The sequence below is a fragment of the Anguilla anguilla genome, chromosome 13 (assembly GCF_013347855.1).
Source record: "Anguilla anguilla isolate fAngAng1 chromosome 13, fAngAng1.pri, whole genome shotgun sequence".
In the NCBI taxonomy this organism is placed as follows: domain Eukaryota; kingdom Metazoa; phylum Chordata; class Actinopteri; order Anguilliformes; family Anguillidae; genus Anguilla; species Anguilla anguilla.
In genome coordinates this window covers 25935297-25959060 of record NC_049213.1, presented here as the reverse complement: position 1 = coordinate 25959060, position 23764 = coordinate 25935297, and the positions used below count along the sequence as shown (strand labels likewise).

Here is a 23764-nt window from a genome sequence, read left to right as displayed (position 1 = left end):
TGTGTGGCCACCACCCAGTTTGTAAATAAAAGTGATTTTCAGGCTTGTGATAAAATAATCTAGCTAGTAGGTGATTCTAATCAAATAAAATAAATCCTTGCTGCTTAATCTTCAGATTAAAGCCTTAAGTTTTTTTTGTCATTATACACTTTACATTTGAATAATGCTGACAAGTAGCTCTGCAAAGTAAGTGACACATCCTTTATTCAGAAAAATGTTCAGTGTCTGAGGAACACTAAGATGTTAATCAAAACTAAGTCCTATTGAGCAAAGCATGAATAATCAGTGATTAACAGGTGGCCCCACTCCTCCAGAAACAAGTGATATATACACCAATATATATATATACACCCCAAACTGATGCTAACTGTTCAGGAGCAGGGATAGGGACCCATGATCTAAGAGAGTATATGAAATAGTGTTTTAATAACAAGGCATACCAGGGGTGCTGCAGTGCCTGTTCACACGTATACCGTTTCCTGGGGTCTTTCTCCATAAGATGAACAATGAAGTCTTTGGCTGCAGACAGAGTAAAGTGGTCACAATCCACAAATTTAAACCCTTCAGTTCCCACAGTGATGATTTACAAATATTTACCCTTCATTTCAAAGTGTCAAGTTAGATTTAATATTCACAAATGCAGCAAGCACACATCCAAATGTCAGAACTGCCAGCCAGAACACGCACAGGCCCCAGGCTGGGGTCGGAGATCCAGAATAAACTCCTCTGGCTCCATTTTACACTGCTCCAGGATTCTGCTTAGCACCATCCCGGGTCTCTGATTATGTTTACAAACTGCAATGCTGCATCTTAATCTGACAAACACACTGAGCAGTCTGGCAGGGCTTCCAGGCTGTGTGGCAACAGATGAGACATTTGTAAGGAATCTTCAGATTGAGATAAACACAGACAGAGAAAGCTTTAAAAATAGCATAGAATAAAATCATTGTGTTCCTCTTTCATACTGTCACACACCAAGAAGGTCTGCGTGGTCAAGACAAAAGCGTTGTACCTGAATCTGAGATATCGTCCCAGTACGGAGAGTCAAACTCGTACTCTGCTTTTAAGATCTGCTCGAAGAGCTTGGCATCGTTTTCATCATAAAATGGAGGGTACCCGCATAAACTGTGTGGAAAGGGATAGACACAGAGAGACAGAGGGACGGAGGGAGGGGGGAGAGAGAGAGAGAGAGAGACAGAGGGAGGGGGGAGAGAGAGAGTCTTCAGCGATCACCGGCAACCAAAATGTAATACCCTTTACACCCTAAACCACAAAAAATACCCTTCAATAAAAGCTGAGAATCTGCACTTTAAACAAAAGTGAATTGTTTGATTACACATCTAAAACTGTGAGGTATAGCCAAATCAAAAAATATATATGTCTGTTCCAAACATTATGGAGCTCCCTGTATATCACCACAAATAATGGAGAGGGGGGGCTCCAGAAAGGCCAGTGAGATTATAGCAAACACAAAGTCATACTTTGGACTACATCACTTGAAAGTTTGAAGTCTACCACAAAAACCAAGGGGTGCGGGGAGGGAGGGCACAGTCATGATGCACAGAATGGAGATTAGCACCCAATTTACACAGGCAGTGGCGGTCACCCTGAAAGGCCTGTCAAACACAGGATATGCCACTATGGATTATGAACTGAATGACAATCCTAGTCACCAAGAATGCAATAACAGGACAAAAAACTGGAAAGTGAGGTATGTAACAGCATAAGAGTGTACATGGAAAAGATACTGAGAGTGGGACCAAGGGGGGGGGGGGGAGCGGGAGAACGAAAACAAGAAAGAGAGAGCGAATTTTGGAGTGAGAGTGCGACAGAGAGAGAAAGAGATCAGATAGGCCATGGTGTGAATACAGCTCATGCTGCTCCAGACTCACAGAATGTATGCGATGACTCCTATGGACCAGCAGTCCACCGCCTTGCTGTACGGTTTCTGAGCCAAGACCTCCGGAGCTGCCAAACACAACCATTCAGCACTGTTTTCATTTCTCCAATTCATCTCCTTCATATCAGAGTGCTGACCAGAAAAACAGCAAAAATCTGCCTCTTCTCAAATAATAACAGCTGACTTTATGGTACTGTAGGACACACAAGACCAATCAAACACACACAGCGCTGAGTAGCGCATTATTCTTAATATAAATGGAATAGTTAAATGGAACCATTTAGCACTGTTATGCAACTGACGGTGTTAAGCGCTATGTATTCATTACTGGAAAGGGATCTAGTTTATTTTGTTCTAAACTGCATAAATGTCAAACCAAAACCACCAAGGATGTTCTACATAAAGCATACATTGTGCATAATATGACAGTGCTACTTTCACAAAGGCCAAAAACTGTTATAAGGTAAGGCACACGTAAATAACAGCCGAAGACACACGTCCCTGCCTCCGCACCTACGTATCCAGGGGTTCCGCACGCAGTGGACATCACACTGCCTGAGCCCTCGATCTTGGACAGTCCGAAGTCACTTATCATGATCTTGGAGTCTTCGTCCATGCTGTAGTACAGCAGATTCTCTGGCTACAAGAAAAGCACATGACCCGGGTTACTGCAGAGAACCACACGCAATCGTGAATATTCATAAGACGCATCAAATAGGCACCATTATAGGTTCAACAGTACAACGACAGAACTTGTGGTTCCAGTCACCTGCCTGTGTTGCACCAAGGACATGGCGCTATGGAAACTGGAGCCACTACCCCAGACTGCAGTTCACCTCACATGAGGGAGACTTCCTCCTCACGCACTCTATGAAGGACTTAATTATCTATCTAAATAAGGATCAATCTGTATATGCTTCACCACACTCCCTGCAAACAAATTAGCCAATTAGGGACTGAAAGTGATAAGGGTAATTTAGACTGGCTTCGTATAGTATGCAGTACACAAAAAAAGCACTGGACAGAAACAAAGTCAAGGCTTTCAGAGCTGCAGGGAATCGACTTGCAGGGGAAAGCAGAGCTAAGAAGGAAATTAAAATCAAGGGCCATTGAGACATGTCTGTTATAAAGTCTAAGCCACAGTTATGACCTTATTTGAGCAAGGCAATATCCCCCTCAGAGTGGTTTGACGTGCACCATGGAGACAGGTGACAGTAGTGTTAAGACTGGACAACTCAATTATGTCCTCTCAAACGTGCTCATGGTGGCCAGGGATATCAGTTAAAAATTCACAAAATCTGAGCAAAATAGCTGAACTGTATTGTGTTAAACACCGACTGAACAGCTGCTCTCACTGTTGGAAGGTATATTCTGATTAGCTTGAGACTTTTAGAGAATTAATGGTTTACAATCTGAACTGCTCTTTACCTCAAACTACTCCATCTCCACCCCAAACACTCCACTATCACCACCTCCACACTAGTATCACCCACCACCTCTTAACCCACCACTTCTCTATCACCTTCCCCACCACCTCAAAACTGCTCCCCTGACTCGCCCTCCTCCTCTTTTAGCCCCTGTCCCTTCTGTTCCCAGCTCCTCCCCCCAGCTCACCTTCAGGTCCCGGTGCACGATGCCCATATCATGGAGGTACTTCACAGCATCCAGGATCTGTTGAATGAGCTTGCTGGCATCCTTCTCTGTGTAGAAGCCCTTCTCCACAATTCTATCAAAGAGCTCCCCACCAGACACGCTGAAGGAGAAAAAAGACACCCGGTTCAAACATATAGACCCTCTGGAGTGAGTCTGTATATCACTAACAACTATATCTCTCTGGACAGACTGTAAATCAGATTTAATCACCTATACCTCTCTGAATAGAGTCTGTAAATCACATTTAATCACCAATACCTCTCTGAATAGAGTCTGAAAATCATGTTTAAACACCTATACCTCTCAGGAGAGATACTGTAAATCGCAATTTATCACCCACACCACTCTGGAGAGAGTCTGTAAATCAAATTTTATCACCTATACCTCTCTGGAGAGAGACTGTAAATCACATTAAATTACCTATACCTCTCAACAGAGAAACTGTAAATCACATTTAATCACCTATACCTCTGGAGAGAGCCCTTTAAAATTGGGAGTCCTCTCCAGAACCACAGGTAGCATTGGCCCACTGTGCCCATTCTGAAATCTCATCACTGCTGTGTTTCATGACTTATGTCCAGGCGACAGAGTTATCGCTGGGAGCGTAACCATGCCTACAGTATCCTACAGTAAGACTGCTGCATGTCTCTCCTCGATGTGTTAATGATCCTCAGTCTGTGACCACAAAGTCATTTGAGCCCTATAACCATTAGGAGTCACTACTATGCAAATGCAAGAGAAATAAAAATAACAACTGGCAAAGGCTGACACAAGCAGTGACAGGCGATGTGCAACATTTTACATCAGCCTGCTCGGTGCCAGGGACTCAACAGCAGCACAGCGCCTCACAGAAAAGACGTTCGCTTTTGCACAAGGCACATAAAGCTCAAGGCACATAAAGCACAAGGCACATAAAGCTCAAGGCACATAAAGCTCAAGGCACATACACCCAGCACTAAAGCACTGCATCATAATATTGCACTTAATGTCACCATGCACACATAAAACCAATATTCTGGCTGCTGACAGTTTGACGTGAAAGTTGATATTAAACCAGAGGGTGAGACAAGGGGGCTGAAGTACTAAACAGGATCATCAGAATCAATAATAGCTGGGTGATGCCAGACATGCCCAACTGCATGTTTTATTTTCAACATGAGTGCAGAACTTCAGAAGAATAAAAATGACATTCTGCCAAAGTCCAACACATATTACTGCTTAAACCAGTGCAGACCTTTCTAACAGAGGTGGAATGGCACATGGTATTTAACAGGTAACATTTAATAGGTCAAAGCACACACTGAAATACTTAAGAGCACCAGGATCTACTATTTTTTAATTTTCGTTTTTAGCTATGACAGTTCGATGCTTTTAACACTGTGTCCAGGGGTACAGCATATTCTATTACCAACATCCAGTCGCCTGTCTACACCATGACTAATTTTAATCCTGTGAGTTCTCTACACTTTATTTGTTTGACGGCAACAGGTTTGGACACATCCTAATGAAAATGCACTGCGGGCATCAATAGTCCCCTACCCCCTCCTGTGCAAAGGAGAACAGAGTAGGAACGAGGGAGTGAGAGAAAGAAAGAAACAGTGTGGGGGTGGGAGAGACAGACAGGGCTCCATTTACAAATGCAACATTCTCTGACTCATTCTTGACAGCTGAATAAAATGCCATTGGTTCTTTTCAAGCTCATTTAGGTAATGTTCTGGGCACTAAAGGTAAAATAACTCAAGAAAAGAAAATTTCGCAAGTACAATTTTCAAATCACAATTTATTCTAATGTGTGATTTAAAAAAAAAAAAAAAAACAATTCTCATAATGAGTGTATTTCAGTTTACAGCCTTAAAATGGCTGGCTTTACTACTGGGCTATGTCATTAACCAGCAATGGCTGGCAGCCTGCATGGGTGGACACAACGGGCCCACAGGGTAGGTTTAAGCCCATGAGGGCTGCTGGGATTACTGCTGGATTAGCTCATCCCAACAGTGCAGCTGGCACACACCGGCTACCAGCACCATGAACAAGAGCTATTTCCAGATCAGCACCAGCACTCCTGCCTTATACTGTGTGACCAGTTATGTGTACGATATCTGAAAAATGGCCTAAAAGGTCCTAGCATTATATCAGTCTCTTATATTTATTTCTTTATTTCTTCATAAAGGTCAGGACTGTTGGATACAATTAAACATACAGTGAGTTCGCACAAATGAGCAGAATATGAAAGGAAGCCATTTATGTATGTTAAAATCGAAACCTGTAACTGTGAAGGCAGCTAGCTAAGGGGCAGTGCTTCACAGAAGAAAAGGAGAGGGTATGTATGTGAGAGAAATGTACTGAATAAAGGAGTACGAAAATATGGGAGAGATATTGTGCGGATGTGCCTGTTAAAATAGAAGGAAACTAAACAGACCACACTTCTGATTGAAGAATTAGACTTGTGACTTTTTCACTCCTTTTCATTAAATGCCTAATTAAGAGCAAGAGATGCTAAAGTCTGCATGACTAATGGACAGACTCTCCCCATACGCAGACAGCCTTACTGCCAGACCCTGTGGGACACCATCGACTCCCGCCATCCTACGCACCACGTGCGCTTGTTTGCTTTCATGGGAACGGCTTCTTTACACCATCTTGGTTTAGCCTAAGGTGTTCATTCAGGCTAGCTCTTCAAGCTGCCACTGTTTGCTAAAGGGAGAAGGGAATTGAGCTGTCCAGTCAACAGTGTTCTAAGGTGTTCACTTCATAAGGTTTCTTACTTTCATAATTAAGAATGACATTCAATCCAATACACCTGTCCTGAAATTTGTGTTGATTTAGGCAACATATTACATTTATGTTTTTTTAAGGACCTGTTACAAACACTATTTTCTCTCTGTTCCTGGTGGAAACAGGCCTTTACAGACCACTAATTCAGGTTTGAGAGGAGTGAGATACTATACAAGAATCTAAAGAATGGAAGTCTTGGTTACACCAAGGTACTGTAGCTTGTGCACCAGTGTTATGGAGCAATGTTGTGACAGTTAGATTGAACAGCTATACCACACCTTAGTCCGTAAATTTGAACGGCGGTGTCCTTACCTTCGGTGAGACTGGGATGGCTGCATTTATGTAATCACGCAAACCAACCGAGTCATTCTTAATATTTCCCCGGCATTTGTGGCTAAAAATATTGGGTCCTGGCTCTCTCTAATGAAGTGCAATATGGGGATGGGCCATCTGCTCTCAGCCTGCTCCAGACGCTCAGCCATCTGTGACTGCACAGCATTTCTTTCCCTCTGAATTCATGTACCCACTGCCTCTTTAGAAGAATGGATCTCAGCAACTCAGAGGCCTTTGTAAGAGACCCAACCAGTCACCTCCATTTGAGTGTGAGATGGTAGACAAGATGCAAGACGATAAAATCTGGCTGCTCCGCTTTGCAGTACCCAGGCAGCCAAGGCCAATTCAGAATGAGATACCGTAAATCAACAAACCTTACCTGTTGCCCAAAATTGCACACGCCTATATAAATACTTCTTCCTCAAGCTGACAAGCTGTGTTGTATGAATGCAAAGAACAGAATGAAGAGAAGACTTACAGCTGCATGACGAGGTAGAGGTGGGATTTGCTCTCAAAAATGTCCTCCAGGGAAACAATGTTGGCATGCTTCATTCTGGAAGACAGAGAACACAGAATCAGATGAGTGTGTAGTCACTACACCGAGTGACAGGAGTGTCCTCTTTCACAGGTTAAGTCTCCCATGGCTACAGGAGAAAAGCAACAGCTCATAACAGATCTTGTAGGCCCTAATCAGCTTTGAGTCTGGTTCACTTGTGCTGCAAACAAAACAGATTCAAGCAAAACCGACTTGTTTCTCCTGCATGGAAGGAGCCTGAACTTTCAGAGAACTGCGGAAGAGGACTCGCAAGCTGCCACCTCCGCCGGTCCCCTAGACCTGTCACTGTGAAGTTACGGCCGAGGGAGAGGCGGGCGGAACGCCGTCTCTCTGCGACTTTACACACCGCGAAAGAGGAAGTACAGTCGCCCCGGGGGCACGCTAACACTTCACGTCCCTCTCTCTCCTGCTCTTTTACGAGCCATAACTGAACCCAGTAGACCATTTTTATGGTTAGACTGAGCGCCTTAATGCTGAACTCCACCTTAGGGAGGCTGCCAAGTTACAACACAACACGGCTTTAGTGTTTTCCAGGAAATCACTCTACATTCATTTTGCCCGGATTGTTTGTTTTACCATTACCCATTACCGTATATTTACCACACCGGAGTATTTTTACGAGCACATAAATATATAAAACAACATCCTATGCCCAATTTACTTGTAAGTACACTACAACACCCAAAACGTCACGTTGGGCTTGCGGAGTTGCATGCTGCAGGAGGGCTGGAGTGAGTTAGATAACACAGCGAGTCCTGACTGGCTGAACTGGCTGATTCCGATGCACCTCAGAGCCTCGCGCAGTCTTGGCGGGAGCCAACGGGCCGCGGGTCTGACTCACGGCCTCCGGAGGCGTCCCCGTTCGCCCTCGACCACGGAAACACGCACGCACCCGCTCGGCCATCTGAAAGGAGCTCTGCGGACGCAGTGCTGCGCGCGTCACAAAATGCGGAGCCGCCTACTCCTCCCCCCCCCCCCCCTCCTACCACGATCAGCTCTGTTCTTCGCTAGAATTTCTGAGGCATTACACAATGCCACACAAGGCCAGGCAGTCGCATGACTCATGCCACCGAACGAAAAGATGGTGAGATGCGGTGTGAAACTAAGGCAAGAGATAAAACTGGCATGACACAGAGGTACCAGCACCCTAGAGCACAAGCTGCTGCTCAGATGCACACGGGTCCAGCCTCTGTGCTAAGGGCATGTTAAAAGGTCAGTGGTTACAAACGAGGCACCACTTGCAGCTTATGTGGGTAGATTGGTTTCTGCTGGGGATCCCTGTATGATGTCAAAGCATCTTCAAAATGCACCAAGCAGTACAGTCTACCTAGAGTTCCTTATTTTGAGAACGAGAAGCAATTTGCAAAGGGCAGAATCATGTGGGCAAGGGCTCCCAAGTCTCTCTCAGGAAAAATGCAATCATGGACACAGTTTTTCTTGTTTTCTTGCTACAGTGGGGGGAAAAGTGAATGGTTCCAGAATTTCTCACAAAAGAAAATTATTACAAGCAGACAGACACACGGCCCATTGCCTCCCGCCAAGGCTGTGTGTGGTTCAAATTATTTATTTTTCTTGCAAATACATAAAGTATTTGTCTTTAACAAATATGGTCTTACAATCGAGTGGCACACAAGTCAGTGAATCAGGTTGCACCACACACATACACCACCAGATGTCAGCAGTACCATGCACAGCTCAGCCACTCAGACCAGTTTGGGGAACTATCTTGCAGCAGTCATATCACCTTCATTCATACAAATGTATTCAGTTGCACATAAACTGAATGCACACACCTATAATCAAAAGGTGCATTTAATCATGCTAACAGAAGACAATTATGAAATGTGCAATCACAGAGGTAACAGATGTGGGACACAGTCATAAGACCATGCGTTTGTATTGCAATGCTTGAAATAAGAGGGGGGGGGCGCAATGTTTATGAAAACTAGCTGATAGAGAAAACTAACTAAATTTGGGAGTTTGTGAGTTACACTCTATAGAAATGCTGATATAAATCCAAGAGTCACAAATTTGGTAGACTGAAATATACATTTCAGTTAAGAGAAGGACAGAGCTGATGTATCATAACAAACTGAATTCTGCAGTATCATGCAGGAGGGCAGTTCTGGTGTGAACTGCCCAAATTCCCAACCAATGTGTGAAGAGGGGGGAACCAATGTGGACCCCACCCGAGACGCACACAGTCCTTACTGGATTAGCTTCACATTCTCCAAATCAAAACAATATTACAGCTGGAGCTACAACCAGAAGGTTACAGGTTTGAATCCTGGGCGGGGGGAAAACAGTTTTTACCTGACCTGTATATCTTAAGTACAATATCCAGCTGGGTAAATTGAGTCTCGGTGACATACAACCTACACAAGTCCCCCAGGATGAGAACATTTGTGCCGTGTAAATGATCATGCCTGAACAAAGTTTAGTCTCATGTTACCTCATGTGCATGAATGGGACAATGTTGTGATAGGGGGAGACAGCTCTCTCTCCTGATCAGCGTACTGCAGGCAGAAAATGGCCACTGGCTCACAGGTGAGTAAATGGGGTGAGGGCACTTGCTTCACCTGCAGTGCTCCTTGTGTGTGGATGGCTTAGAACCAACTGCAGAGGCACAACTGGTCATTCCAAATAAGGAAAGAGAAAGCAAAAAGTAATTTCTTTTTAAAATAGTCAAAAATAAATTATAAAAAAGGGAGTGCTTGGGTGATCCAGAGAGCCTCAGAAATCAGTATTGAATTATAACCAAACACTATTTGATCAGAGTTATGCAGAGCCCCTGGATTTAATTTTAAAAATGTAGGGCAGGTGATTAGAGGAAAATAGTCATCTGGAATAGGTAACATTAAATAAGAATAAATCTGCTGCGTTTCGGGCCCAACGGGGATATGCAGTTAAGAGAAGCACGCACAGGTGACTGAACACTTCCCGCAAGTGAAGGATTTCACACCTCTGGGCAGGCTTTTCCTTCACTCGGCATGTGATGGAGAGAGCTGTTCACTTCAACAGCTCCTGCGCACGGCACAGTAAGCACACAAGTAACAATGAACAACAGAGCCCAGCCAAACACACAGTTCCTACTCCACTTTAATCAAATACTGTACCATCGATTGACAGGAAAGCAGAGTGGCGGGGGGCTTGTAGTGCTCTAATTTTATGTCTCAGCCACTTTCGTCTAGGATTGGGGATATTCTCACAGATAGAGAGAAGAGAGGGAGATACGGAGAGAGAGAAGAGAGAGAAAAGTGAGGAAGTGGCAGAGATAAGAAGGGACAGGAAAGAAAAGAGAGAGACAAGAAAGTGTGAAAGAGGAAGGAAAGCGGAGGGTTTTTTGTCAGAAAGGAAAGGCATTCTCACAGAGAGTGAGAGTGCCTCACAGATCTCTCAGGGGATAAAAATGCTTTAGACTATCATTAGGTTATCACTGGCAGAAGGCCCATAGTTTACGATTGCTAATTTTTTTCTAAAAGATTAAAATTTAAATTTAATTATGCCTGTGCCAAAATGGTTTTGAATGACATGACAGAACGAGCACGGGTAAATGAAAAGCCTCAGACAATGCAGGCTCTTGGCTCAGCACAGGAACCAGAGAGACGCACACGCACACACAGAAAATCATGGGGGTCCAAATCACATTTTTGGCCTCTTTCGCAAACTGATACTAACTACCAGCAATCTTTTTCTGCCCTTCCAGTCTGATGTAACCAGAGTGACCAGGCACAAATCTTCCAGGGGGCTGTTCCCAACGTGTGGCCACGATGTGCTTTAGCAGCTGGTGTGTACATTAATTAAGAGACTAAAAAGCTAAGGGAAATCTAATTAACCAGCTTCTGCTGCTCTCCTTACCAGTCCCCTCTCATTTGCTCTGAGTTACGAGGGTATATTTATAGAGGAGGGCAAAGCAGAGTTGCTCTCTTTTTAACTAACTGTGTTCGTTATAGATTAAGCTGCAGAATTTTAGCACAAAGTGCAGAAACATGCAGGACTCAGGAGAAGGCAGAAGCAATCGCACCCTGAGAAGGCTGCAGTTTGGGGAAGAGGGTAAAGGCATTTTGGTCATGTGTTTGTGCTACAACCTTGGGAGCCTAAGAAGGAAGCTCAACTGTCTCTCCCTGTTCCTTCAGCACACTGCTGTACAGCTCGGCCGCTGTGTCTGCCGTAACCCTGGCAACAGGGACACTAAAAATAGAAATGGCTCCTTTAGTTCTGACATTTCCGGTACATAATTCCAGAGATTTTAACAAAAGATAAAGACCCTATCATTACCATAATTGCAGTTATTATTTTTTCTTTATAATCACCAAACTCTTCCATGTGCAGAAGGAAGAAAAATGAAAGAAACTCATCCGCACGCATTTTCGACGTGCTTGTATGTTGTGTGAGCGCATGCATGCATGTGGGTGCAGTGTGTGACAGAGTGAGAGAGTGTGGGCAGGCAGCAAGAGTAGCTTAAATGGAGCGCACAAGAGTGTGGGGGGGGGGGTGAGTTTGTGTGTGTACATGTGTGTGCAGTTGTGTGCAGGAGCAGTCGCACTCACTTGTGCAGGACAGCAATCTCATTCTCAATGCTGTTCTCCTTCCCCTCTAGAGCTTTCTTGGGGATGCACTTTATGGCCACCAGCCTCTGGGTTCTCTTCTCCTCGGCCAGGACGACCTCTGAGAAGGCACCACTGCAAGACACACATAGCAGCCATGAGGACAAAGGGACAGTGCTACTGGGAACACAGCTATGCATAATCGGGAGAAAGACACAGGAAACTCAGTACACAATCCTTGGAGATCCCATTTATCATTCACTGGCGAGAGATGACATCACATCTGACGATGGCTGCACAGCCAAAGTCTCACCCGACGTTGGCTGCCCAAGCAGTAACAGCCGAGCTGTGGCTTCTACCTGAAGGAGGAACGCATCATGGGCAGGGCTAGGAGGAGAACAGAAAGCTACCACAGATCTGAGGGGGAAATGCGCAGGAACCGAGAAGCAGCGAACAAGTGAACCGGTTTCAGCTCTGATAGAAGAGAGACCAGACAGCACAGGGACTATCCTAAAACAGGGAGACCCCATAAGCCACAAAAACCTCAATACCACACACTACTTTGTAGTCAACACTATATGATTTGGCTGTTAACCCCCCTAAAATGTGTGTAGGGTTGGGGAGGGGGCAGTCATACATCAAAGATACACCCTCCAATGCCTGGAACTCAGGACTGCTTAAAAATCGCAAATACACTCCAAACGTATGTACAGTCTATAAAACACAACACGTGCAGTTAGAGTTGGAGCAGGGGTTGAATGCACAAGTTTAGAAATGAGGGGGAATCACCAGGAAGAGTCGCCTCTGTGGGATAGGACTATAATTATTATTATAAGAATTAACAAGCTTGTTGTTTTTTGATTCTTGCTAAGAGACCGTAAGAACAGAGACAGAAAATCACCTCACATTACCAGCTACCCACTCATCTGTTTTTATCACATGGCTGCAGTTTTTTATGGCAGAAACAGTACTTTTCCTGATCAAATAAATGGGCCAAAGCTGGATAAGATCCTGACCCAGGTGTTTTTTCTGCTTTGGAGCTCACAACTTGTCGCCATGGTAGTGCTCTTGCCAGAACATAGCTTAGAAGTGGCACCTTGTTATTGGCAAAACTCCTTGTGAAACCTGACACAGTTTTGGTAATTTGGACAAGCTAGATGTTTAGAAACTAGCAGGGTTGCTGTCAGAATTAAAATTTTGACAGAGGGCACATCACTAAAATGAGAAACAGTATTTTATATGGAGTCTTTATGTCCGTTTTGTTGGATCATTATATGGAGATATTTTACAAGGTTGCTCTGGATCAGGTGATTAATATTCTGAGAATAGATTCAACAATCATCACTATGGAAATGGAATATACAGCAATTCCACATATTAACATTGAAAATACAGTAATTATAATCATTGCAGTAACCGAAAGCAGCAGTAGTTTGCCCAAATATTATGAGGTGTGGCAATATCTTGACATTTAATTTAGCCTATTATTTAATTTGAATATTGTATTATATGTATATTCCATGTACATAAGAGCAGATGAATCCCCCATAGGTGCACACAAACAAATGGAAAGCACTTTGTTTCACAAAACACAGATACAGATTTGACAGCCATGACTGTAATCACCATAAATAATCAATGAAATCACATCAAGTCACATAAGTCATAATTTATCTGAAAGAGTCTGATGAAGTCATACGTTCTCATTTGACATGACAGCTAGGCGTGAAGCACTCCAGTCCATTTATACATACAAGGAATCTGACTTAACACAATATGTTCATTCTCAATGAATGAATAAAAAGGTTTAATTGCACAACAAACTAACAGTAGCATAGGACCACCATCATCATGTCATACAAGAACTATAAGGCATAGTCATCATATCATACAAGAACTAAATAAATAAATGACGGTTTGATTGTGTCTGAAAGGAAACTATTTAATGATAGGTATTGGGTTTGGGAAAAGGGAACCTTCAACACACTTATAATTAATGGCTATATTTTTCTGTTTTTAATTGTTATTTATTTTACTGGTACACTCGAAGTGCCACATAATACCAGGATATACCCATATATACTCATTTGAGCTAAATCCAGTTCCAATTTACATTCTTGAATGGTCATTTTTAGATGTGAAGCACCTTTGTGACCGTCAATGTCACTAACTCACTCAGTCAGTAACTCAGTCAGATAATTAATGGTTCTTGAGGAAAATTTGTAGAGTGAGGATGGATGGATGTCTGTAGCAAGTTTTGTGTAAATCAGACTCACGGCGTAGGAGTTATGACCAACCTTTTCCCGTAGACTGGTGGAGATTTCAAAATAGTTTTACACACATGGTTCGACTGTTATGAAACATATCCTGCGAGTTTTGTAATGACTGGACAAACAATTTTTGATTTATAGTCTGATTTGTGTTATGCCATGCCCATTTTGTGCATTTGTAGCACCCCCTAGTGGTCGATTTGAATGAAACTTTCAGGGTATGTTTCAGGTACTTATATGGACATATCCTGAAAGTTTTGTTATGATTGGCCTAACGATTGTTGACTTTGGTCTATTTCTGTGCTGAGCCATGCCCTTTTGAAGTTCATTGGTCTATATCTTCAAAACGCAACAAGATATCAACTAGCTTTTGCTAAATTTTGATAAGCTTGGTCCAGTAATGATCCACAGAAGATTTGGTAGCAATCAGACCTATGGTTTAGGAGGAGAGGTCAAAAATGTGTTCTTCAAAAAATTTAAAATGGAGGAAAATCTAGTAGACAGACTTTAGTGGCTCTTGAGGCAAATTTGTAGAGTGTGAATAGATGGATGTCTGTAGCAAGTTTTGTGTAAATTGGACTCATGGCGTAGGAGTTATGACTTTTCAAAGTTCAAAATTTTGATCTTTGATTATAGCGTCCCCATCAGGCCGATTGGGATAATATTTCTTGGGCAGGACTTGCACGCAACTTCCAACCAATGGGCAGAATGTCATGTCTCTATTTACCATCTCACGGGAATTTGCACAAACATTTCTGAAGAAGATTAATAATAAACCAGCACAAAAACAATAGGGTTTCAATCCCGTCAGGCTTGAACCCCTAATAATTCCATTGATATGAAAAAAGCATAGCAGGCAACTAACTGAATCAAGAATAAGACCAACGTGGTGTCAGTACAGCCAAAAAGGGCAAATGCCAGGATAAAAAGAACTCTAGATCCCCCATGCAGATTCAACAGCTGCCAAATGCAGTTGTGCAACCTGTCCCTGCATGTGCAACTGCTCTCCATCTACCATACCTGATAGGCTAGATGCAAATACAAAGGCCACTGTTGACAAAAACATCTATGGTTACCACAGTACACTGCTTACAAAATGAGAAATACAATTACCACAATGAGAGATGTGTCCCAGAGTGTGTGCGTCTGCGTTCGTGTGTGTGTGTGTGTGTGTGTGTGTGTGTGTGTGTGTGTAAGAGGGAGGAGACAGAGGGGAGAGAGAGGAACAGAGAAAGACATAAGAAGGAACAGGGAGAGGGACAAGTAAGGGGAAGAGATGTGTGTATCACTTCCTGTATTTAACAGGTCACGCTGCAGTTCACGCAACAATATGTGGCATTTTCTTCCCTGAACAGACGTAACCATTTAGCAGCCATTTAACTGAAGCGAGAGAGACAGATCAGTGAGATGTGTAGGCTAAAAGCACTGGAAATTCCCCTGGTGCTCTATCTGGAAAGGGAAGATAACAAAGTGGGCCTACAGCAGGCAGTGTGCTGTACTTGTGCCCGGGGGCGCGGGGTTTGTGGGTCTCATTCCCTCCAAGAGACACTGAGCAAGAAGTTCAACTAGGTATCCAGGGACCATGCTCAAACTGGCGCAGCACTTATTTCTCAGATAACCATCTGACCAAGTGACTATGACACCCTTATTCTTTTATCGTGTCATCTCCAGTTGTGGCCCAAAGAGGAAAACAAAAAACACAAGAGAAGACAAGAAAAGAACAGATAATTTTGGTCTGTTTCATACCCAGAGAAGAGAGCACATTCTCTTCAAAAACAGAAGTGCTCTGCCTGAGTGCTCGATATATCACACATAACATCTTAAGTTCTTACCAACTGCTTTCCTGCTATCTACACTATTCTTACAGTACCTTACTGGGGATTCGGTACAGTAAAGAAGGGCAAATAGGGCTCTGGGCACAGATCCAAACAGCTGCAGGTCCAAAGTTCCACAGAAGAGCTGCTACTGTGAATGGAATGTGAATCACACCACAGAAGGGTGAGGAACAGTGCTAGTGAAGCCAGTCGCTATGCTGTCCAGCGAGCGCGTGCTTCTAGATAACAGGGCAGGCCCCTGTGCGCATGTGCACACACACAGACGCGCATGCACGCTCGTGAAAACGTGCACGGCCCACACGGTTCGACAGGGTGGTTGGGCAGAGCCCAGACAAGCTCCGACACGATGTCACGGTGCCCGAGCTCAACGGACTGCTCTCTGCTGGAGAGCGCCGCTGTTGCTTCCCCTCTGGATTCAGGCCAAGTGTTTCACAGGCCTCGCAAAGAAAAGGTTTTCTTAATTCAGGCAGCGAACTAGACTGAGCTGCGGTCCAGTCAGAGTAGTCCCAACCCACATCACCAGAGGTGGCTTAGACGAGTAATTTGTTGGAATAGAGCAGGCAGAGGGGGGACATGCGTGATGTTTTGCCAGAGGAGGAACGTTGAGCAAACTTTTCTGTTTACTGAGCTGCTCCCAACAGGATACGTACATCCTGATCAGGAGACCAGCCTCTGGGAAGGCCTGCTGTTATCATAACAGGGCTGGCGTAAGATCTGCGACGCTAATGATCACAGCCATTAGATCTGGGTGAAAAAAAATAAAATGTACCTACTGTCAGTGCAGTGAAAAGGAAAGCAAAGACAGGACCACACCAGTTTATGACAAAGAATCAATTACCAAAAGAACCAGCGTGGCACCGCAGTTCTGACCACAGAAAAAATACTTTCTTTTTTTCTCCAACATGAGCAAGCCCTGACCAGATGGGTGTACTGAAAGACTCATAATCCACCATGAAGATTTAACCAACACCAAGCATAACTGAACAAAGAGGTGCTGCTCAGTGGGTGTCCACATTCAAGTCAGTTCACTTCCTGCACACTGCTCAGAAAAACCAAGTGATAAACAGAAAAGTACTAAATATAGTTATAAGACAAGTGTTAACTGCAGGAAGCATTCGGTTTTTTTCATTCAGGAAATCTTCTCTCAATGTGGAGTCCTCTCGACATGGACATTAAACATCATTATTTTCACCAAATCGGTGTTAGGCTATTCGATAAAGAGGCCATTCATTCCGCTTATCGCTTAGCCGTTTGACTTCTTTATCAAATCGCTCTTTCGTTTTGAAAGCAACGTAACAAAACCAGGCGTTGCTCTGTCTTCGTCGCACGCGGTAACCCCCAGGGGCAGAAGCTGCCTTCTCTCGCCAGTGATTTTTAATGACTGCAGCGCATCAAAAGAATTTAAAATCACACCAGAGGAGGGGGAAGATCATCATTAACGAGTCCAGTCGCTCTCCAGAAACGAAAGGCCGCATGGGGCAGCACAGGACTGAAACGTGCGGCAGAGGCACTGTGTGTTTGCAATCCGTTAATGAAACAGAGAGGAATATACTGGACACAGAGCAGAGCACAGCCTGCTTTCCTGCACAGAGACCCGGGATCATCCAGTGCTTTCACAAAACAACGTAAAAAAACAAAACAAAAACAAAAAAATGACGGATAATTCAACGTGCACACCTCCACTGAAGAAGAAAATTTATGGATGTTGAAGCTCATATGGGGGAGAATATAACAGACATTAGCCACCATCATTCATTAAATACATATTTATTAACATCTTCCCCTAGCAAAAGATAACACGACATAGCATGGCGTTGTGGCATTCCTCCTACAGCTAATGAGAAGAAGCTGCAAAATCGGCACTGAACATTTCCTTAAAAAAAAGAAAAAAGATCATTATTTAGGGGTTTTCCCTGCGGCCTTCTGACTATTAAACATTTCCATACTGGCAGGCTTACACTGAAAAATTATCATATCCAAATTTAAACTAGCGTAACCAAATGACCTCTGCCACCATTAAAAGCCATGGTTGTCATCATAGCAAAACAATGGCACTGGTGCAATGAATAAGCACGGTTTTATACAAAGGCGCTGGCGGATATTTACCTACACATTATTACCTATTAAAGTGCCCTCATCCTGGGCTACTTACAGTTCACAGTGGAAGTAAGTGCTGAAAAACAAATCCATTACAGTGCAATCACTTAGCAGACACACATACGGAAGCGACACAGAAGTGGAGAACAACAATTACACACAGCAGCGTATACTTAAGCATACTGCAGTATATTTAATATTTAATGCATTACATTTGAACATATACACAATCCAAACAGCACAGAAGAAATTATTCCAGTAAAATATGAGCTTATTGTTAGCAAATAATTCATGACGGAAAGATGGGAGGAAAGGCTTTGTGAGCAGGTAAGCATGGAAGACTGAGGATATTCAGGGATATGGGGACATCGCCCAGGTGGGTATCCAGATGGCCTGAACGCCGCTGGCAAGCTGTGATTTGCCCTCCTGATACTAGTTCACTTCATTCATTCAAACGAGCATTTTTGACAGTGCCATTAATGGCGGCTCTCGCAAAGCCAAAAGCCTCAGCCAGTCCGTCCGTCTGTGTGTCAGTCCTCAGTGTTCAAACAGAGTGCTCAAAAAGGCCAGCAGGGACTAATGCTAAGACATACCTTTCTTCCTACTTTTTTCCAGCATACATTAAAATGAATATATGGTCTACTTTACTGTAGTGCCCAGACCTTCTCCCACTCTAGTCCACCAAATTCAGCCACAAACTCGCCAATGCCAAAGGCTCTCAGACTTTCTTCGTAGTCACCTGCAGTGACTAACGACTTTTCAACAGAAGGAAGTCCGATTCTCAGCACTGCTACTTATCTTAATGGCTTGAGAAAACAAAGCAGCGAAGAGCATGCTAATTGACTGCTGAAGCATTTGCATGCGAGATTATAGTCTTTGCTCAGAAAAGACTTTAGTCATCAATCAGGGGAATGTAATCAGTCTGTGAAGACCTAAAACGTTACTGAACAGAGGCTGTATGGTGAGAAATCACCTCTTGGACACATTCCACAGTAATACACCTACTAGGGGAGAGGGATCTTTCACTCATGCTCCAAACTGTGTTATAATAAGCCCACTGCAGAAGATGCACACCTCTCTTTCTCCTCTCCTCAGTCACACCCTGCTATGCACCTCCTCTCCTTCTTCGCACTGGCTCTTCTGCGAGGGGGAAGGCTTCATCCTGCCTTCCTGTTCTCTGCCTGAGCGACCGCAGCACACTCATTTGTCTGTTCATTACACATTCAGCAGCTGGACAAACCTAGCGGGCGGAGAGCACTCATCTCTGGCAGAAGGTCACATGACTGTGACAAGTCTCCACCCACCCCTCACACACTCGGCTCCATGTCACACTTCAATAACGCACAACTTCACTGAAACTACACTACAAAAGACATTACAGACCAGGTACGGTCTACAGATACACTGGAGACCTGCCAGATCAGATAAAGTGGCAGAAAGCAGCGTCAGTCCCCTTGGGATTCACGAGAGCTCAGAACCTGCCATTGGTGAGTGCAATGTCAGGCCTGGCTCAGTGCTAGGGTAGGTTCAGTTGAGGACAGGCTGCAGAGCTGGAAGAGGAGGGTGTGTGACTGAGTCACTAGCCATGGAGCCCAAACCTCAGAGCGGGAAGAGGTCTGTAAGCTTCATGTTCCCAGTGCAAGGCTCCAGCACCTGCCTCGGCTCTTTACGTAAATCTCAACCCCCAAGAGCATCAACATATATTTAAATATCAAAGCAGTACTGATCAAGCACAGGTGTATTGGCACTTTGGAAATAAGTGACAGCTCATCAACCCAGATATATTAGGTCACAGTAAATATCACTTTAGCAATGGTGAAAATGCCCTCATACTTTTGGCAAGCAAGGAAAGAGTGTCGGCCTTACATAAGGCAAATAAAAACCAGGTGCAGACTGCAAACATTGGTCTACAAAGTGGATCAAGACTTTGCTGATGTTGGCAGGGCAGTTCTTTCCACATGTACTGTATTCCAAACTGTTTGATTGGACACGCCCTTTGAGCAAACATGGGGGGTGTGTCAGATGCAATTTTTGTGGAGCGCTCCACAATGCTCAACAAACTTTCACATCTCCCTCTTCTGTTTCTGAACAGCAAAAGACACTGATGAGATACTCAGCAGACACTCTTAATGCTCCCGTTGAGTTTGGAGGAGTGGAGATATGATCTGGGGAGAAACACATGGGATGAAAAGCAAACCTGGAGGCCTGGCTGACTTCACATCTCATTTAGCGGCCCTTGTGGGACCTGTGACAGTTACCGAAAAGAATAAGGAAACAATTAAGACATTTATTCAAAGCCACTAGGCAAATCCTGAGTCCTGTTCTGCACAATTTAAATAAAATAGGCCTGCATTCCTCTACTATCAATACAATTATGGGAAACCGTTTCATGCCCCTTCCGTAGGCAGTTATAAACCCCGCCTTGAGAATCCACGACATGATTCCTGTAAAACAAATACTGTTTATACTTAAACAGCATCAGCATTCAAAAGACCAAAGAACAGGCAGTTTTATCAATGGCTTAGGTCTCCTAGGCACATGGAGAGAGCCACCCTTTCATTGCGGGCCGGTCTACAGGATACAGCAGAAGGAGAGGTTGACATTAACAAATAAACTATAGGGCAGAAGAAAAAAAGAGGTTTCTTTGTTTTCCAATATAACGTTTCATATTCTACAATGTCTATAATGTTTATGAGAAAACTGTCTTTATGAGAATTGCCATATTTGATTTAAAGACGTGTTCCTATCTCACAGTTCACTTCACAGGTGATTTTTCTCAGGCAGAAGGGTGAGAACAGGCTTTAGTTGAGAGTGAGCACAGAGAATGCCATTTGGGAAGACTCAGTCTTAAAATCAAACACACAGGCCCATACCACTGTTTGCCAAGAGCTAATGGTCATAACAAATAAGGAGTAAAGTAAATAAAGTGCACCACAGAAAGCGGAATTTAAACAGCATCAATAGAAAACCAATTAAATGCTAGACATTTAGGATATAAAGTAACAATTAAACAAGAACATCAACAGCAAACTAATTAGGCTAAATGCTAAACCTCCAGTGATGTACACAAAAAAAAAAGACTACTCGAGCCATTTGACAGAAACTTTGTTCTTTATACAATATTCACGAATTCAGCTTATAATCAGAAAACTTGACACAGGCAGAGTCTGCAGGAGTGCGACGACTATCTAGTACATAGGCCTACAGCCTTAAAACCAGCCTTAAATAAACGCTGAGAATGTGCACTTTAAGCATATGTGAGTTGTTTTATTACAATTCAAAAATTGTAGAGTACAGAGCCAAATCAAAAAGAAAAAAAACTTTGTCCCAAACATTATGGAGCTCACTGTATATGCAATCCATACTATTATACAACTGTGCCTTTTATAAATTTGTGCCATTTTCCTCTATCCTGGTCTCCATTTGGTACATGATGTCTGATCTGGTGTTATAGTGTTTTGGAGTGAAAACACAAGGAGAACTTGTTTCCAGTGCAGCCAGTCAAGACCAAAACCTTCATTTGCACTATCCACATGACCTTTTCTGTACCAGCCAAAAAGCAATCCCATGTGCACACAGCTCTTCACTGGAAGAACCAGAAAATAAACACATAACCGATTCTATCTTAGCTGAAAATGTACCGTATCTTTCATATTGACCATAATTGAACATATTTTTCAGCTTTATCATCTTAGAGATGCTAGCGGTTACACTGCTTAGAGAAATGTGTAAATGATGTTTACTTTTTCAACCAACTCATCCCCACTGTTGACCAATAAATTCATATTTAAACTGGATGGTGACTTCACACTGTTCTTCATGTATGAGTATCTGCCATATTTATCAAATGCGCAAAATGAGAAGGGCTTGAAACCAACTCAGAACATATCTGCATGACCCCTAAAGCAAGTGACAAGAACATAAATACTTAATGGGGGGCAGGGCTGTGGGCTCCCTGCTCTCACAAGCTCACAGGGGTACTCAAGACAGTAGTTCTCCGAAAACACAAGCTTCGATCGTCACCCCGTCCAGCACAGCTTCACCACCCGTCCTGACTGCCGGCAGTGAGCAGGAGAGAGGCGCTTCAAGACCTCCAAAATCCAAACAAGGACACACTGTGCTGAGAGACATTAGGCCTCAATAGCTCTATTTACACCACACATCAATTACTGAAGTGAAATAAATGTTGACCTGTGGTGTTAATAATCTTTCAGTCACAAATATGAGAAATTCACATCCGAGTCACGATTTCTTTTTATCTCTGCAATGTATAAAAAGTTAATTTGGCATTCTGAATACTACTCTTAGCTGTTATGGTGCAACTCATCCCATGTCAGGAAGTTCACAGGAAATCTAGCTAGGTGTCTGAACAATGATGTGCCTCAAATGGTTAGTTATGAGCAGTGCCAAGCCATTTTGATTAAAAACTGTCAAATACCAAATCAAATTTATTAAAAGATTATATGTTTGTAAAAAAATATATAGCCTATAATGAGACCATTTGCTTGAGTGGTTTGGGAAAGTCAATAATCGTAAGAGCTCAGTGGAGGCCTGTTCCTGTTGTGTAATTTGCATGAAACAGACACTAAATCCACCTGCAGCCAGAGCCACACCCACACCCCTTCCCACCTGTCTGTGGGGTCACAGACACTAAAGCAGCATACTAAGCTGGTACAGTATTAGAAGTTGATTACATCTGGGTGTCCAGACATGACGTTTGTCTGGGCAGGAGTCCAGACAAGGTGAACATTTAGTTCTAGATACATAGCCTTCTGCTGACAGGATTTTGACAGAACAGCACTGGCACACAAACCTGCCCCCACACACACACACACACATTAACATTTTGCCGATGAGCTTGGACCCACAGTCATGTCCTGCTACCAAAACACTAAGCGCAGCCTCTGCGTCTCAGTAAACAGCCCAACCACTTCAGGTCACTCACGCTACTTTCTCTTTAGCCCTCTTCTTTCTTTTTCTCTCAACCACCCCTCCCTCTCCATCAACTTTTTCCCCTCCTTTTCATTCTCCCTCTCTCCAACACGCAGACATTTCCCAGCTCTGGTTACACAGCACAGACAGCTAAAACGAGAGTGACGGCTCTGGTGACAATATAGTGAAATGCGAGATGGGTGATACCAGAAGGCGGGACACTACTGCACAGACATTTTTACTGACTGACAGACAATCACAGCCGGGTCATGAATGGCTGGCCAAGGAAAAGAGGCTCACTACTTTAGAAAGGAATGTGTGTCACCCGAAGGAACGAAAGAAATGACACGAAATGTTGGACATCAATCAGCCGCAAACAGAGAAAATCTATTTTCACATTGTCGCTTTTATTTACGGGGAGGTTAACGGTAAGGACAGCTGAGGGAGGCGGGGGAGAGGGTATGGAGAAGGCGTAGACCAGGCCGGGAGCGGGGAATGGAGAGTGGACTGCATTAAATCATTGATGATGAATGGGAGAGGTCTCGCCGGATTTACAGCTGGGACAGTGGCCACATCCCTAGTGTCAGCACGCATTGATCAGTTCTGTGCGAGTGTGTGCCTCGGGGGGGGGGGGGGGGCTGGATCCAAACCTCGCCCTGCCAGTCTTCTCTGTGCCTTTGTGCCAGTCACTCCGGAAATGTTCACTGACAAACTTACTGGGTTTGGTTGGCATGTATTTCTTAGATAAAAATGATGAAATGGTCAATTGGAATTCCATCTGTGCGCGAGTGTAAAAAATGCTAATGAGAGAAATTAGCTTCAGGCAGAGACCCATATACAGGACCACAGCTGGTATCTGAGAGCCA

General features: G+C 43.7%; 1 protein-coding gene across 2 annotated transcripts in view; it reads right to left on the bottom strand.

Moving 5' to 3' along the window:
* camk1b (calcium/calmodulin-dependent protein kinase Ib) overlaps positions 1 to 23764 on the bottom strand; it is a 46258-nt gene that overhangs the window by 3012 nt on the left and 19482 nt on the right. For both annotated transcript variants that reach the window (XM_035388316.1, XM_035388317.1), the window contains 7 exons: positions 11768 to 11899; positions 7140 to 7214; positions 3515 to 3653; positions 2414 to 2540; positions 1893 to 1968; positions 1013 to 1125; positions 441 to 519 (listed from right to left, as the gene is read on the bottom strand). In XM_035388316.1, coding sequence (XP_035244207.1) covers positions 441 to 519; positions 1013 to 1125; positions 1893 to 1968; positions 2414 to 2540; positions 3515 to 3653; positions 7140 to 7214; positions 11768 to 11899 — 741 coding nt within the window. The remainder of the gene's footprint in view (positions 1 to 440; positions 520 to 1012; positions 1126 to 1892; positions 1969 to 2413; positions 2541 to 3514; positions 3654 to 7139; positions 7215 to 11767; positions 11900 to 23764) is intronic.